Source organism: Ochotona curzoniae, unplaced genomic scaffold (assembly GCF_017591425.1).
Source record: "Ochotona curzoniae isolate NIBS_2020 unplaced genomic scaffold, NIBS_Ocur_1.0 contig_1274, whole genome shotgun sequence".
Classification (NCBI taxonomy): Eukaryota; Metazoa; Chordata; class Mammalia; order Lagomorpha; family Ochotonidae; genus Ochotona; species Ochotona curzoniae.
Genome location: NW_024465023.1, coordinates 10,914,274 through 10,932,778, shown reverse-complemented (window position 1 = coordinate 10,932,778; position 18,505 = coordinate 10,914,274). Strand labels below are relative to the sequence as shown.

Sequence of the window (18,505 nt, the reverse complement as noted above, 5' to 3'; positions counted from 1 at the left end):
GATGCTAGTGCCACAGAGGGCTGCTTTACTGCCTGTGGCACAACATCAGCCCCCAAAAGGTAGTGCTTTTGTATTTAAATTTTGAAACTTTTCACTATGAAAACATTTGCTTATAAATTTAGTGTTAATCAACTATCAGTAGTTACCACAAAGGAGTAGGGGTTATTTCTAAGCCTAGAAGGATTTTTAGACTGTGACTAACTAATGAATGCTTTATTTAAATACCATTATTAGCATTTAAAGACGTTTTAATGTAAACTTAAGAATTGTTATACTGTAGCCCAATAATTTTATGGATTTCTCTGGTATTATGAAGTACTATAATAATCTGTATTTTTGTACTCTAACCATCTGCCAGATAAGAATTATATATGACTTAAGTAAAAAGAATCTTGAAAGTTTATGCTTCCAAATTACAGTAATTTTTTGAGACTTTGGTGTAGCATTCAGATTCCTAATTATAGGGAAGCAGAATGATTAGTTTTAGTGATTGCGACATTTAAGGGTTGAGTAAGAACTGCAAACAATCCTTTTACAGACCTTAGGCTTTCAGGACAGTAGACCCAGCCCAGATTTGCTGTGATTCGGATCAGTTCTCCAAACTCGTTGATGTTTCTATATTTACTGTGGGTATGTAAATGCGACAGTGTCCTTTATTCCACATCTCTTCTTTACCAACAGCTTTTAAAAATGATTATTTTAACTTTAGTTGAGATCTCCAATTTTTTTAAAAAGACTTTTATTTGAAATGCAAATTTTACAGAGAGGGAGAGAAAATTTTGACAGTCATTGGAAACTTGAAAAGAGAACTTTGCCGTAAGAATCAGCTAAGTACTTGTGATGAACCAGCAGTTTAGTGAACACTTATAGAAATTAACAATTTTAATTCTTTGGTTAGCTTTTCTGTGTGTCCCTAGGATACATTCCCAGGGATTTGTAGCAAATGGCAAGTGCAAGTTTTAAGTACACTAGGACAAGGTCCTTTCCACTGTTTTCTCCTGCAGTCTCCTGACTTAAAAAACAAACAAAAAAAACAAAATAACAATTCTTAAAGCAGTAAGTTGATTTTTTTCCCCCTCCAGAAAGGAACTGTGGGAATGACTGCATACATATGTAGTTATTGGATTAGGGATAAGATTAGGAATAGAGTTAAGAGTTGGTGTGTTTGAAGTGTATGGGAAGTCACTTGAAAGGTAGTTTACGGTAGTTAAAAAATGGTAGAGGTTTTGTCAAAAACCAGAAGTGGAATTTGTTACAAATGAGCTGTACTATGCTATTTTTCTATAGAATCTTCAAATTCTCATATACTTCTAAATCCTTTCTGTCAATGTGAAGGATGGATATTATTTGTATTTGAGAGTTTTGTTTATTTTTTTATCAACAGACCACAGAAATTTGTATATGCAGTTTATGACCAAAGTTATTAAAGTGCTTCTGTTTGGTTTTTCAAGTTATGTTTACATTTTGTAGATGGGGAAAGCACCTATGCCGTAATTAGTGGCTTTGTTAACAAATGATTGGTTCAAGAAGATGATCGTTGCTTTTGTTAGTGAATATTGGTTAAGGAATTCTAAATGCAATACTATATTTGTGATATAAATGAAATATCTTGATTTCTTGGGTGATCAGAGGATATAGGTTTTGTCAGTTAGGAAGTGAATATTAGAGTTTTATCTTGTACTTAAATATTTGTGTGTTTTTTATTTCTAGGCTGTTCGCTGCTATGAATCTCTAATCTTAAAAGCTGAAGGAAAAGTGGAATCTGATTTATTTTGTCAATTAGGTCACTTCAACCTCTTATTGGAAGATTATCCAAAAGGTAATGTTTTCTCTTGTTAATTGGTATTTGATTTATACATGTGTATTCAATGTAATTATACTTATTTATGCTCTGCTAAGAGTATTGCCATTTTTACTTTTCAACATCCAAAGTGATAGGAGAAGGAGAGTAGTGGAAGAATAGTGTAACTTGATGTAACACATCAGCAAGTAGAACATTCAGTAAAGCCAGTAACCACCTACACGTACAATGTGGGTTTTTTTTTTCCTCTCTGCTTTGTGGAATCCTTGTCCATTAAAGGCCTTACCATGTAACAGTAGAAAGTGAGTGAGTTGAATGTCAGTATTTGTGCACTGATGAATATTTCAGAAATGTAATCCAATCAGCATTTCTCTTTATCCTGGCTATAAAAATTTTTCTATTTTAAGTAAAAAATACCTGAATGAAAATCTCACTTGTAGCCATGTTATAAGTAATACTGAGAAGATGGCATGATCATCCTCTCAGATAGGAAGGCAAAAGCATCTTGCAAATACCAGCTCCCCCAAAAGGAAAAATCTGTAGCAGACAAGGATGAGCTCTGTAAGCACGAACACCTTCGGTTTTGAGAATATGTAAGCATCTTGATGTGGAGTAGATGGATTGTTTTACTTGTTTTCTTTCCTTTTTAAAATTTTTGTTGATTTAAAAATCAAAGTTAGAGGTTGTCTGTCTTTTGGCCTACCCTGAAGATGGCCACAATGGTCTAGGGTGGACCACACCAAACCAGTAGTCAGGAGCTCCGTCCTGGGTTCCTGTGTGAGTGTTAGGGTCCATGCACCTGGACCGTCCTCTGCTTCCCCCAGACCGTGAACAGGGAGCCTGTACACATCCTGCAGAGCTGAGGCATTGCAGCATGTTGGCCTACTCTTTTATGTAGACTGCTGGGGTGGGATCTGGATCTACAGAACTGGTTTGACTTGTTTGTAATGCCTACATGTTCTGATTTAAATCCACAGAAGGTTGAAACCTTCCATCTTTGTGTCCATTGGAAGTAAGAAATTAACCCTCCCCATTGCCGGGCATCTTAAGAGCTTGGAATGGGAAGTGTTTTACTTGATACCTTCCCAGGTTCCAATTGAGTCTCAAGTACGTCCCCAGAAAGAAGTCATTTGACGGGTAGGCGAAAAGCATTACATGAGGGAGGGCTGTATATGCGTGGTTTATGACTTCCAACTCATGACACTACGCTAATTATCAGCCTGTCCAATTTCATTCTCAGAGATTTTAGATTCTTAATCGTAAGGGTTGCTGAGGATGCAGATTCGTCTGATTTTCTCTATCTACGTCCTGCTGGTTAGGGACGTGGGCCGTGCCTTTCCTGAGTTTGGAAATCTCTTCCTATATCATCTAATGGGTCCATCTCTCTGTCTCTATCTCTCTTTATAGATTTATTTATTTTTATTGGAAAGGTAGGTCTACAGAGAGAAGGAGATACAGAGAGAAAAATTTTTCTTCTGCTGATTCACTCCCCAGTTGGCTGCAACAGCTGGAGCTGAGCTGAGCTGAAGCCAGGAACCAGGAGCTTCTTCAGGGTCTCCCATGCGGGTGCAGGGTCCCAAGGCTTTGGGCCATCCTGTACTGCTTTCCCAGGCCACAGGCAAGGAGCTGGATGGGAAGTGGAGCAGCCAGAGCATGAACTGGTGCTCATATGGGATCCTGGCTCTTGACCAGGCAAAGATTTAGGCACTAGACTATCATGCCAGGTTCATGGATTCATTTCTTCAGCTGGAAAATTGTCTGTGCCAGTGTCTGTGCCACATATAATCCTCGGTACTCTGAGACGTTGCTGAATTGATTTGCCTTTTGGAGAGGTGTTTGCGGTCTTTGGTTCACTGGAGTAGGCCGACTTGCCTTTCTTGTGCACCTAGAGAAGTCCCTTTGGTTTGTACTAGGGTAGGTAGTCTAATATGCAACATGTGCGAAGGTCAGAAATTAACCCACTGTGTCGGGTCCCTGAGATAGTACGTGGCGAGGTGTCCAAAGCCAAGGGAAATGGAGGCACAGGCTGCCTGCTGCTGGCTCCCCATATGCTCTGGGATAGCCGGACAAGCCACAGCTTGGAGAAAGGGGACCCCAGGTGACCCCTACCCTCTCTGGCCGCTCAGGATATCCCTGGGTCCTAGGTACTCCCTGACCTCAGGCAGTTGGGGTTGAGTGCTCCCGCCCATGTGGGGGCATCTTAGGTACCTACCTGAATACTGCTCAGGCCATGTCTCCCAGGAGACAAAGAGAGGGAAAGAAGGCAGCATTTGTTGTTTTGTTTGTTTTTAAAGATTTATTTATTTTTATTGCAAAGTCAGATATGGGATCCTGGTACATTCAAGGCGAGGACTTCAGCCACTAGGCCACCGCTCTAGGCCCCGAAGGTGTTTGTTTTTGACATGTGTATTTAGTTGGCAGAACCTATGGCAGATTATTTCAGGGCTGTGTTGAAGGATGCTTGGTATATTGTGCTGGTGTTTTATTATTCCAGCTTTTGTGTTTTGTGAAGTGAATGTTTCAGGCACGTTTTTAGTCTGAGACAGACATCTCTGTGAGCTTTGGAGTTTAACTCATTTCTCAGTTTGGTTCTATTATTCAGGACTGCGTTACCTTTATTGGGTTATGGGTGCCTGAGCTGCGGCCTTCTCATTCAGAAAAGTGAGGGTGGTGGTACATGGTAGCTCAGCTGTTTCTGGATGGCTGTGTGAAACTAGGATTAATTTAATAGAATGGCTTCAGTTAGATGATTTAACATTAAAACTGACAATTTATGTAAAGGCAGCTATTATGTTAAGAATACATAGAAATCTTTATAATCTGTTTTTTCATTGTTGCACTTTGTTGTGCTATAAGAGCACATCAGCTTGAGAACACAGAAACAGACTTAGTTGTGAAAAGTAGACTTACATGTATAGGTAAAATCTGGCTTTGTGATCATTATACATTGTGTGTTTTTGAAAATTTTCCTTGTTTATGGATTTAGCTGTATATTCTGTTTCTATTTGGCTGTGAAGGTAATGAGGAATCTAGGATGTCTTTGAGGGTTTTTTTTTTTTTAATTTTCAGGAAGTGTGGTGGGGGGTGGGGTATGCAATATAGAAACCAGTCTGTTGAAAAAATAGCTGACGTGAGAAGAGAAGAATAAGCTAAGAATTTAAATGCTTGAGACGATGTAAGCCCTCTCTGCCACCAGCAGATCCATCACTTTTATATGGATGAACTGGTCATTGAAACATAAGCAATAGAGGTTGATTAATTTATAATAGGATGGAGAGGAAAAAGCATGAATGTAGTGCCGTATACATATATGTTTCATAATATTGTAATATTTTCAAACCAGTGGCCTCTGTTTCCTAGGTGTAAATTGTTATTATTTTTTAAATGCTCTTTGATGCTTTGGGGCTCTTTCCACATTGAAAAATCCTTTTAAAGTAGCAACCATTAAGTTCTCTGTATCTACAAGTCTACACTAGAGGCAGTCTCTGGTAGTAATCCCTGGATACACTCAGACTCGCACATCACCAGCACAGTTCGTAGGGGCATTTGTTTCCTCAGGATGCTTCTTCCTTCTGCCATTAGACAAGGTAAGAGAATCGCCAATTCCAGACAAAGAAGCATTCTTTTTTTTTTTTTAAAGATTTATTTATTTTATTGGGAAGGCAGATGTACAGAGAGGAGGAGAGACAGAGAGGAAGATCTTCTGTCCGATGGTTCACTCCCCAAGTGAGCGCAACGGCCGATGCTGTGCCGATCCAAAGCCAGGAGCCAGGAACTTCTTCCGGGTCTCCCACGTGGGTGCAGGGTCCCAAGGCTTTGGGCCATTCTCTACTGCTTTCCCACGCCACAAGCAGGGAGCTGGATGGGAAGTGGGGTCGCTGGGATTAGAACCAGCACCCTTTAGGGATCTATCTCAGTGTGTGCAACGCGAGGACTTCAGCCACTAGGCTACTGCTCTGGGCCCTCTGGTTATCTTCTAGAATATTTGGATCTTACTTGAGTGCAGTCCCCGGAATAGCCTAAAATTCAGTTAAGGGCCTAAATGTTCAGATTCAGCTGGCAAAGCTGCTCAACTTGCCTCATAAAACTATTCTCCATTCCTTTGGAGTCAGTAATGCATTTAGTCTAGCTTTCAGGCCAATTATGAGAACGAATGATCAAGTTAAAAGTACTTTTCATTCTCAATGATAAATACAAGGTCGAGAAAGGAGAATAGGCTTAGAAAACTTTGTAGGGCTGTGCCTGCTTGCCTCCACCAGCCGGTGCTTGTTTAAGCACAAACTCCCCTGAGTGCGTTTGAGTAAATTGTTGGCTGTGTTGGATTCCCTTGGGGGTTTGAGACGGGGAGACCATTCTTTGCTCTCCACTTGGTGTAGAGCCCTGTGGGTGCCTGGTGGTAATCCTGGCAAAGCCAGCTTGAGCTCTGTCCTCTGCCAGTGTTTCCATGTGATGGGAAAGAAGGCTGCTGGGTTATCTTGGACTGCTGAAGCCACTAGGAGAGTGATGAAATCAGTTAATTTTTCCTCTTCTGCCTGGAATCAGGCAATGCTTTCTTTTTCTGTATCATAATTTTACATTTCGCTTGGACATTCATATTCTGGTAAAAAGACATACAAGGTAATATATAAGATGATATGATAAAAGATTAAATATGCTATCTTTGCTCGTGTTCACACAAAAAGCTGTATTTGTGCATACTATTGTAATATAGAGAACTAGTTTTGGGGCATTTCTCTTCTAACTTAATGAGTAGGGGTCGGGGGAATCCCAGTACCTATAAAACTGTGTCACATAGTGCAATGTTATTAATAATAATAAAAAAAACCTTAATGAGTATTGTGGCCAGGCTGTGCTTATAGGGAAATATCATCTCCCCTTTTTTTTTTTAAGATTTATTTATTTTTATTACAAAGTCAGATATACAGAGAGGAGGAGAGACAGAGAGGAAGATCTTCCATCTGATGATTCACTCCTCAAGTGAGCGCAGTGGCTGGTGCTGTGCCGATCCGAAGCCAGCATCCAGGAACTTCTTCCGGGTCTCCCACACGGGTGCAGGGTCCAAAAGCTTTGGGCTGTCCTCTACTGCTTTCCCAGGCCACAAGCAGGGAGTTGGATGGGAAGTTGGACTTGGAAGGGAAGTTGGACTGCCAGAATTAGAACTGGTGCCAATGTGGGATCCCAGTGGTTTCAAGGCAAGGACTTAAGCCATCAGGCTATTATGCTGGGCCCCCCACCCAGTTCTTATACCCTCAGAAAATTGATTTATTTGGTATAGAATTCAGCTTTCTCATTAGTTTTTTTGAATAAGCGTGCTCTATCAATTCCATTGTGCACAATTTCTTTTATCCTTTTTTACTCATGTGTTACTGGACTTTTAAGGTTCCTTGGAATTAAACGTTTTGCAGAAAGATTTATGCTTTGATACAAACTTAGAATTCTGGGTCACCCAGTTTTGGAATTGAGGTGGGTAAGGGAATTACGGAGTTTTTTCGGTCTGTAGTTTGATAGGAGCATCACAACTGAAAGAGTTTGTTCGTTCTTGAGGGAGTGAGTTCTTGGTCATCCTTGGAAGTGAGGTCAGTACAAGAACAAACGCTCTGTGTGTCACATTCTAGAGTAGCTTCGGCAAATTATAATCCTCTATCAGTTTTAGTCTCTGAGGAGGATCAAATTGATCCAAGGGGTTAGTCCAGACTCTATTCAGGTTTAATTGTCCTTGAATTCCTCTTGAGTTGGAAAGCCAAATTTAAAACCATGTTAAAATGGTTCTTTTTTAAGAATTACTTGTTTTTTTTTTTTTAATATTTATTTGAGAGAGCATCTTCTTTTTTTTTTTTAAAGATTTATTTTTATTATGTTTTTATTGGAAAGGCGGATATACAGAGAGGAGAGACAGAGAGGAAGATCTTCCGTCCGATGATTCACTCCCCAAGTGAGCGCAACGGGTCGATACTATGCCGATCCGAAGCCAGGAGCCTCTTCCGGGTCTCCCACGCGGGTGCAGGGTCCCAAAGCTTTGGGCTGTCCTCGACTGCTTTCCCAGGCCACAGGCAGGGAGCTGAAAGGGAAGCGGGGCTGCCGGGATTAGAACCGGCGCCCATATGGGATCCCGGGCGTGCAAGGCGAGGACCTTTAACCACTGGCGCCACCACGCTGGGCCCATGAATTACTTGTTTGTATTGTGAAGTTAGATTTACAGAGAGGAGATAGAGAAAGATCTTCCGTCCTCTGGTTCACTTCTCAAGTGGCCACAGTGGCTGAAGCTGAGCTAATCTGAAGCCAGGAGCCACGAGCTTCTTTTGTGTCTCCCATGTGCGTGCAGGGTCCCAAGGTCCTTGACTGCTTTTGCAGGCTATAGAAGCAGGGAGTTTAAAGGGAGGTGGAATAGCCGGAGCATCAGCCGGTGCCCATATGGGATCCCAGGGCATGTAAGGTGAGGATTTTAGCCACTAGGCCATTGTGCCGGGCCCATTGTGATGATTCTTAAAATTTGTGTTATTGATATTTGAAATGAGACTTTTTTCTGACTGACTCATTGTTTTCTCTCTTTCAGCATTATCTGCCTACCAGAGGTACTACAGTTTACAGTCTGACTACTGGAAGGTTAGTGCATGTTTACGTGCCTGTTTCTAGTTTTTTCGGGACGGGATGGGGGCGGTTTACATTATTTCCAGTTTTACTCAAGGTGAATCAAACTGCCATTTTGGCATATGTGTGTTAATTACTTAAAACTATTATTTCTATGCAAAGTGATTCAAAAGGAGAAAATCAGTAAATTTGGTTGTTTTTATGAATCACTTTTTATTGAAAGAATTAGATTCTTCTGACGTTTTATTGGACAGAAACAATCCCCAGTGTGCTAAGTTGAAATCATGCAAAACCAGCCATGCAACAAAACGAGTCCTTGGTTTTCTTGTTTTAAACTAATCATGGCACTGGAAAAGGCTGAACATGGGCCTCACTGGCTGATTTATGAAGGTCTGTTGGGAAAGTTTGATTGAAATCTTCCTTGGTGTATAATTAGAGCTCAGAGAACTGAACCATTGGGTTTTTGCACATACCAGCCTCTGCTGTGGGTTAGTCTGAAGCAGGCTCTATTCCATCCAGGTCTTCTGCACACCCATGGGTCCTTTGGATTAACTCAGCACAATCAGCCCCCAGACCTGGACCTCATGCATGTTAGACAGCTGCCTCTGCCTTGTCTAGACTGGCCTGCCCCTAGCCAAAATGTTGTGCTTACCAGTGGTAGGTACAACCTATCAGAGGAGTGTTCACATTTCCCCTGCTAGTCATGCCCCCAACCCTGAATCTTGTGCTTGCCAGCGTGTATTGCCATCCTGACATGACTTGTACCCAATCCTGTCATTTGCCAGCTGGTGCTGTAAGTCTAACCTGGCTGGTCTATACTCATTCTCTCTCTTCGGTATGCTGTCGAGTGTGGCAGCCTGGTCCAGCTTTGACCTTCCCACTCACCAGTGGAAGAAGCAGCCCAGCAAGGTAGTCTCCAAGTTTCCCCACCAGGCTCTGCTCTCAGCATTTGGTCTTGCGTGTGTCAGCAGGTATAGCCAGTTTGAGATGGCTTGCAGCCAGTCTTGGTGTTCTCCAGCAGGTGCCTGGATTAGCCTGGCCTGCCTCCAGTCCTTCAGCTCTCTCCAGGGAGTGCAACAGCCTCCTCTGACCTGGTCACTCCTGACCCCAGCCCTCATGCAAACTGACAGCTGTTGTGGTTCAACTGGGCCTGGCCTGCACCTTGTCCTAGCTCTCACTCATGCACTGTGGTCTGACCCTGCCCAGCCCACACCTAGACCTTACTCAAACATGCTGAAGGGTGCTACAGCCTGCCTGGTCTAGCCTGCTCCAGCTCATGCTCTTGCCCTCACCAGCTGGAACTGTGGCCTAGGTGCAACGCAACCTACAGGAGGTGATAAAATGAGCTTTTTTTAAATTAAGATTTTTAGAGTACATTTTCGTCTGAAATGATTTCTTTGAGGTATTTGTTTTTGTCTCTTCCTAATTTTTCTGTTGAGCAATTGTGGTGGTTTATTTATTTATTTTCCTTGTGTGTGTGTATGTGTGTGTGTGTATGCTATTTTATGTAGTCATATGTTATGTGACTGCTGATTTGAGCCCCTTGAATTTGTTTTATGAACAAGGAAGAATGTCTTTGCTGTAAGCAGCTGGTGAAGGTGATTTTAACATAGTTTCTATTTGAAAAGGACTAGACAGGTGTCTGAGTAAAGGACTGAAGGCCCAGTCTACCTTTAGACTGGGGATTTTTTGGTCATGATTATGGGTTACCTCCCTCTGCCCTGTCTCTCCCTCACTCTCCCCGGAAGGTGTAACTGGGGGAGTTTTAGATGTGGAATTCCCCTCTGGACAATACTGACTTTCTGGGTTCTTATCTACTGGAGAAACAAGTGACTTCTTTAGGGCAGTGATTAGGCCTTGTTAGGGCAGCTGTATTGCTCTCAGTTCAGTGAATTCCTCTTGTTAACAGACAGGCAAGGACAGTCTTGGGCTGTGGGAGACAGACATACATTTATTCTTCCCATGTTAATTACACAGATTAATATCTACCTAGCTGACTTCACATTTATGTATAAGATATATACTTATCTTTTATCTGGGAAGTTAGAAGTATTATTGCCACTTAGTGATTTGTTGTTTTACTTGTGTATATAGTTATTGCCCTGTAGAGATTTTTCATTCTTTGTATCAAGATTCATCAGCCATCTCTTACTGTACCTTCGTTTTGAGATGGATGACTTTTCTCTCACTTCAGGTATTAGAGAAATTCACTCATAAGTTCTTTAGAGCACAAACAGATTTTTCTTTCTCTTTCTTTGTTTACATTTGATTTCATATTTATTCTAGTTTTATCCTAGACTCAGTGTGAAAAAGCCCCATCAAAGCTAATATTCCAACACTGTATTTTTTAAAAAATTAATCTTTTCCTTTCATTGTTTTGAGATGCTGCCTTAATTATGTGCTAAATATTCATTTACAATTTTAACTATGGATTTGCTGGTCTCATTCAACTCTGAATTAACACCATACTCTCATTTAGAGAAGTTTTAGACTGTTTTTATATATCGGTTAACCTTGACCACATTAAGTTACAAGCAGTATGTCAGGACACTCTGTCCCCATTGTTTCTGTCCCGATTGTCCTTAGTTGCTTGCCAGGTAAACTTTCGAAATGCCTTGTTTCCACACAGCTGTTGATTTTTTTTTTTTCTTCGCTTCTAGCTTTCTTGAGGTATAATAAACATTGCAGGGTGCTCCTCAGTCCTTTGCGCCATCAGACCAAACCTTTCCAGTTTTCAAGCAAATAATTGAGTATTAAATTTTAAAAACTTTCACCTTACAGAATATACTCTCCGTGAAGGTTTAGTTTCTCCATTTATTTCTTACATGTTTTGTAGTATATTTTACATACCTTACACCTTTTTTTATATTATACATGTAGTTCATTGTATTTTTCTTTGCTAGTATATGATGTTGTAGCTGTGTTAAACTTCTTATCTAACAACCTTAATAGCCTTGTAAATTGGATAATTTGCTAATATTTTTATTTTTTTCCTGGTAGTCTATCCTAAGTTTTTATAGTTAATTTTGTTTCTTTAATGAAAATATAAAACTACAGAAACTGTTCATTATTTGGTAAAAGGGACTTGTCCAATTTTCTGAATGTAATACATTTGTAAGTCGATATTGTAATATCTTATTTATCATCACTTATTGCTGTTTAAGTCTCTGTTACATTTGCCTGTAGTTGTATTGCACCTACGAGTTGTATGTTTCTAACGGTAGGCCCTCAATTTCATTTTTGCTATTTTTGCCTTCTCTTTTTTTCTTACTTTAATCAAAGGTTTGTCAGTTTTCCTGCTGTTTCCAGGACTCTGTGAATGTCAAATCCATGGATGCCCAATTTCCTCATGTAAAATGGTGTAGTATTTGCATAAAAGCTGAACATAGTCTCACATATTTTAAATAATCTCTAGATTATTATTACTGATACAATGTCGATTTTGTATAATTTTAATGAATTTTGTCTATGTATATATCCAGTACTGATGAATTTGCCCTCCTAAATATGTCACTCTGCCATTGATTGAATGATAAATATGATCTGTGTGCATGCACACATATTTAGCTCAAAATACCATGTATAGGTTTTATGTCTAGAACTGTTATCCTAGAGCTGTATGTTCAAACGTAGGTGTTTAATCTTCTTGTGGCTCTGCTCTTTTTGATTTCCTGTAATTTATTGCTGGCTTAAAGAACTGTACTTAATAATAGTCTTACAGAAACCCTTTACATGCTGCCTTGGCTTTGGTGTTTTCTCATATCTCCATCCCTTCTGTTTCTTTAATTTTTTAATGTCCTTCTTAGTTTCATTACATCTTACAAACAGTATTTTTTAAAAATATTCCTCTTTATATGCATTTTATTTCTTGGAAAGATTTCAGGATTATTATAAGTAGCATGCTATCATAATTCTTAATCTTTTGCATACCTTCAGATACCAGAATTAAAGTGACTTAGGGGAACTGCCATCTGCACTTAGAATATCTTAACGAGTTTCACTTGGTTTGTTTAAGAGAAAAAAAGTATGAAGAAGTGAAATGATAAATTTATTTCACTGATTTTCACATTTAAAGTGCTAATTATAAGTGTAATTAGCTTAGTCCAAAGTGATTATTTTTCTTCATAGTATGTAAGCTAAGATTACATTTGAGCTGGTCTTAGATTCAGTGATACTATGCAAAATGTAAGGTGTCTTTGTATGAAAATAGGGCTACTCTTTTTAATATATAGACTGTTCCTGGTTATTGCTTATTTTCTCATATACTGAAATTTCCACTAGCACACATAGGGTTTCATTACCAAGCATTGCTTTGTTCTATGAAACCTAGAACTCTGTTACTCGTTATCCTTTTTAACTTTACTAGCTGCTTTTGCAAACTTAGTGTATTAGAGTTTTACCTGTTTGAAGCATTAAATTGCTCTTCATTTTTTAGAAGCAGTCTACTCTTTGTCTTTTCGAATTTTGTGTATAAGATTACATGTGATTTACTTTTCTGCATCTTCAGTACCAGAAGATGTTGAGCTCCTACAGCCTCAAACATTGCCTGTGTCCCATTAATTTATGTTATAGTCATGCATTGCTTAAGCACAAGGACACACGTTTTGATGGTTTCTTCATTTTATGACCGTCATAGAGTACACTTACATACAACTCAGGGTTATACCATCACTATGCTTTTTAAACTCCTTTTTAAAAAAGATTTATTTATTTATTATTTTTATTGAAAAGTTGGATTTACAGAGAGAAGGAGAGACAGAAAGCTTCAGTCTGCTGGTCCATTTCCCAAGTGCCACAATGGCCAGAGCTAAGCTGATCTAAAGTCAGGAGCCTGGAGCTTCTTTTCAGGTCTCCCACGTGAGTGCAGGGTCCCAAGGCTTTCATCCACCCTGGCTGCTTTCCCAGGCCACAAGCAGGGAACTGGGTGAGAGGTAGAGCAGCTGGGACATGAACCAGTGCCCATATGGGGTCCTGGTGCGTGCAAGGCGAGGAGGAGTTTAGCCACTAGGAACTACCTTTTCATATGTGGCCTCTTATTCTCTGAAATATTATTATATGGCACAACTAAGAAAACTCCCAAATTTTGGAATCTTTGTGAGAAATCTTGGGTACAACTTTCTATGTAGTGCTTAATTTGTCTTCTGCTTTAAGTGTGTGTTCTGAAATCAAAGTTGTAGGTCCAAGGGTATTGTATTCACTTTTGGTATTTACTTAAGTTTTGTCTTTATTCTTTTTAGAGTTTTCAGCCTTTTCCCTTTTGTTGCTGGCTCAGCATTACTTTACCAAGATAGGTTTAAAATAAGTTATCTGGTATTTTTTTTAAAAAAAATCATTCATTTTATTTGAATGGCAGAGTTACAAAGTGAGAAGGAGAGATAAGAGAGAGAATCTTCCATTCACTGGTTCACTCCCTAAATGGCTGCAACGGTTGGAACCTGGCTGATCTGAAGTCAGAGCCAGGAATTTTTCTGGCTCTTCCACAAATGTACAGGGATCCAAGTACTTGATAACATCCTCTGCTGCTTTCTCTGTCCATTAGTAGGAGCTGAGTTGGAAGTGCAGCCTCTGGGATTTGAACTGGCTCCTACATGGGATGCTGACATTGCAAGCATGGGGTTAGTTTGCAATGCCTTGATGCCAGCCCTGGATCTATTATCTTTAATTGGTTTGGGTCTTTGAATAATTTTTTTATAAGATTCATTTTTAAAAAGTTTGTTTATGTTGAAAAGGCAAATTTACAGAGAAGGAAAGACAGGAAGAAAGATCTTTTGTCCGCCGATTTACTCTTCAAGGGGCTGCAACAACTGGAGCTGAGCTGATGTGAAGCCAGGATCCGAAGCTTCTTTTGGTTCTCCCACGCAGGTCCAGCATCCCAAGGCTTTGGGCCGTCCTCTGCTGCCTTTCCAGGCCACAAGCAGGGAGCTGGATGGGAAGTGGAACATAAACTAGTGCATATATGGGATCTCGGCTCTTGCAAGGCGAGAATTTAACTATGGTGCCATGGTGCCAGGCCTCAGTCTTTTATACAGAAATTAAGAAAAAGTCATTGGCTACTTTAAGATGTTCTTCAATTTATAAATAGTGTCATTTGTATCAGTGTCTGGAATTGTGTTATATTACCAGATCTTTCTGAGTGGAAGTAGCTAGGCAGTCAGGCTATTGATCAGTCATCCGGCAGTGCATTCTATGATATTTCATATTGAAGGTTTAGCACAGAAGGGTTTAATGCAGGGACAGTTTAATGTAAGGTAGCCAGCTTTTTATTATCTTCTCCAAAATTCACTGTTTGTGTAGTTTATTACTCATTTTTCTAATCTACCTTTACATATATATGTTCAGGAAAAGAAATGGAATTCTTAATGCCTTTTCCTTCAATTTACAGTAGTCTGGGAGATTGAGAAAACTGCACAGAAAACAGTGCTTTCCCCCCATTTTAAAATTAATTAATTTGTAAATTCGTTTATACAGCTTTTTATACGTTTTCTCTATGGGAGTGGAAAGAATAAAATTTGCAGTGTGCTAACCTCAGAGAGGACTCACATGCAGGGTTAGATAGCCTGGACTCCTGATGGGCATGTAGTGATTGTCTAGACGTATGTGTTGGAGACCAGTGAGAACACCCCTGTTGTCTGCTAGTAGTAAGCCACTAGCTTAAACCATACCCTCGAGAAAAACTCACTGTGGACACACTTTCAGAACCTTCAGTATAAAGCTGTTGTCATTTAATTCGGAGTTGTGATGGATAGTATAGTATAAGCCAGCAGTTGTCCGTTCTTTGTCAAGGGGCAGGCAATAAATTCCGAGGCTTTGGAGCTCGGATGCCTTTGGCTCTACTGTGGTAGCTGGAAGTGACCATGTAAGTAAATATGTAAATGATGGACATGACTGTGTTACAGTAAAACTTCATTTAGAAAGATAAATGACCAACTGGATTTGGTTGCTGTGCTATCATTTGGGGATTGTTGAGGTGGCTGCTCTAAGGATTTGGGCTGAGATTGGGAGGACGGTAGCACTGCCTCTGTACAGTTTCGTGTTTCATGTCAGTTTCCCACAGTCTTACATAGAAAATTCCAGAAATACTAAGTTCAGAGCTTTAAAATGTGCCATGGTCTAAGTTGCATAATGAAATCTCGTGCTGCTTTCTTCCCCTCCAGAATGTGTAGTAGTTTTTCCTTTTTATTGGCGCACTGTGTCCGTGCTGCTTACTCCTGCTGCCACGTGGCTAGCTGCTCAGGGACTCGTCTGGGTTATCCGGCTGTTAGTGCTTCTGCTCAAGTAACATTTATGCTATTTGATAATAATGATCCTCAGATGAAAGAGTGGTAATCCTGGGAATTTTTGTATGTCAAAGAGAAGCTGTAAAGTGCCGCTTTTACTTAAAAATGTGAAAGTTACCAATAGAGAAGGGGCCAAAAATATGCTGAGTTTGCTAAGATCTGTGGTAGGAGAGAATTGCGTGTTCATGAAAGTATGAAGAAGAAATTCATACTAGTTTTGCTATCTTATGTAAAAGTGCAAAAGTTAAAACCACAGTGTGTCATAAATGATTAGTCAAGATTAAAAAGGCATTAAATTTGTTGAGTGGAAAACATGAATGAATAGAAAAAGTATTTTCTGATTGGCAGCAGCATGTTATACCGGAAAACATTTCTCTGAAGACTTCAGTAAGGTATCTCTTGAAACAGGTGACACAGACCCACTTACCACAGCGCAGGGATAATTACACAGATTCAGAAACAGGCATGGGCTGAAAAATGTACAAATTACTGAAGAAGCTACACCTGCCGATGAGGAATCTGCTGTCGGGTTTCTGGCAGAGTTGAAAAAGTTGATTAAGGAGAAAGGATACCCAGCCGAAGAAATCTTCAATTGGAGTGAATTCAGGTTTTTTAAAAGAAAATGCTCAGGAGAATTTTCATTCATGAGGATGTGAACAAGCCATTGGGCAGACGCAGAAGCTTGGATTAACTGTGTTACTTCAGGTTCAGCATTCCTAATGCAACAGACCTGAACATTGAGATGCTACTGTATCTGCAACTAGAGAGAGACCCATCTGAGCTCCTGTAACAGGGGTAGTGAACAATACAGATAAAAGTGTTGCATAAAATTGCCTTTAGATCACATATATAAGGGGTATGTGAAATATTAATGAAGTATGCTTTAGATTTTAGTACTATCCCCAAGATAATCTTATTGAGTGTGCATGAACATCTCTAAAAATTTAAAAAAAAAAAAACACCATGATAAATGAAATCCAAAATGCTCTGGTTCTAGAAATTGTGGAGAAGAGATTTTTTTTTAATTTTTGAAAGTAATAGCTTTTGATAGGGAGAGTGAGTACAGTGGCATTTCGAAAATACAGTGGTAAAGGTGAATTATTCATACTAACTTGGATTCCTTGAGCTAGCTGTGTCATAATTGCGTCCTTGAATGAGCTGGTTCTACCTTTATTCATTCTGTAAATGAAATCTTTTGCTACCTCATGTTATTAGCATCTTTCTATAAAGGTTAGTTCTAAGGTCCGGTGCTGTAGCCTAGTGGCTAAAGTCCTCACCTTGAATACATCGAGATCCCAAATGGGCACCAGTTCGTATCCTAGCACCCTGCTTCCCATCCAGCTCCCTGCTTGTGGCCTGGGAAAGCAGTCGAGGGCGGCCCAAAGCCTTGGGACCCTGCACCCTCTCAGGAGACCCAGAAGAAGCTCTGGGCTCCTGGCTCTGCACTTTGGATCAGCTCATCTAGGGCTGTTGTGGCCACTTGGGGAGTGAATCAATGGAGGGAAGTTCTTCGTCTCTGTTGCGCCTCTTCTCTGTATATCTGACTTTCCAATAAAAATAAAAAAATCTGTTTTTAAAGTTCTATTACAGAAAAATGTCATGATGGAGAAATTATATTAATACCATATTGAGAGATTGGAAAACTCATCTCTGATTTGTGTAGGGTAAGAAGTAGTGTTTCCCGGGGAAGACAGCATTCAAATGGTCTTTCAGGGAGACACGAATGGGTTAACATTTCCTAGAGGAAGAAGGATGAAATGTGAGGATAGTGAAGAATTTGGGAGACCATAGGGTGAGAACTAGCCCAGTTGGTGAAGGGTGTTATCTGTGGTCACTCAAGCCTTGTTCCCTTCCCCCTCTGCACAAGCACAGGTGTGTTCCAAACCTTGGCTTTCTAGGTGGAACGTTCATGACTGAATTAATCACTCCTACCTTCTGAGTATTTCCGCTCTCTCTCCACCTCCCAATATTGCGTATTTCTTGCCTGTAGAAGTATGTTTTTAATTCAGTTTGGCTTATTGAACCACTTGGGTATTGTCCCTGGTACCTAATAAATGGCTCAGCATATTTCAGAGGATATGTTGGTAATGATTGATCCTGATGAAAAAATAATTTCAGCTAAAGTTTAAAAAAAATTTCAGGTCGATGTTGACTGAGACCTCTATGACTCCCTGAAATTGCGAACATCACTGTAACATATAATTCCATCATTCAGAAAATTGGAACTAATGAACACTTAATGAAATTACATTACCATAATCATTACATTTTACAGTATACTTAAATATTTTTCACTGTTGCTAGAAAAGTACTTAGAATCCAAAGAAAATGCACAGTGTATTCCTAGAATAAATTTTAGTATTGTGGGAAAAATAAAACTGTTGATAGTACTTACTGCCCAACTTGTTTATATTTTCTACTTTAAGCAGCAGATTCTTTTTCTCAAATTAATTACTGATGGAAGTTGTGAGATAAGTACCTTAGTGTGTTAACACCTTCATTGCAAAATAATATTGTCTCCCAACATCTCCAGCAGGTTTGAATTTTAATTTACTCTAGTCAACAGTCACTTTCATAGTGCATTTGTCACTCATTCATTTACAGATGGTTCCTTAGATAAAGCTGGCAAATAAGTCATTTTTACTGAAATTTTTGCCTCAAGGACTGCTTTTCAGAAAGTGCAGCCTAAGTCAGAAGAGCAAGAAACACTTGAATATTTAAACATTTTTGAAGTTTTATACTGTAAAGGCATTGCAGGGCAGAACTCTGAATTTTAGAGGAATTTGTTCGCAAGGAGTTGTGTGGAATCTTTACTTTTTTATGGGAATATTTACTAAAA

The 18,505-nt window shown here is 39.7% G+C and overlaps 1 protein-coding gene across 10 annotated transcripts in view; it reads left to right on the top strand.

Moving 5' to 3' along the window:
• The window catches only part of KDM6A (lysine demethylase 6A), a 138,548-nt gene that overhangs the window by 38,309 nt on the left and 81,734 nt on the right, over positions 1–18,505 (top strand). For all 10 annotated transcript variants that reach the window (XM_040999592.1, XM_040999566.1, XM_040999613.1 and 7 more), the window contains 2 exons: positions 1,711–1,819; positions 8,355–8,404. In XM_040999592.1, the coding sequence (XP_040855526.1) occupies positions 1,711–1,819; positions 8,355–8,404 (159 nt within the window). The remainder of the gene's footprint in view (positions 1–1,710; positions 1,820–8,354; positions 8,405–18,505) is intronic.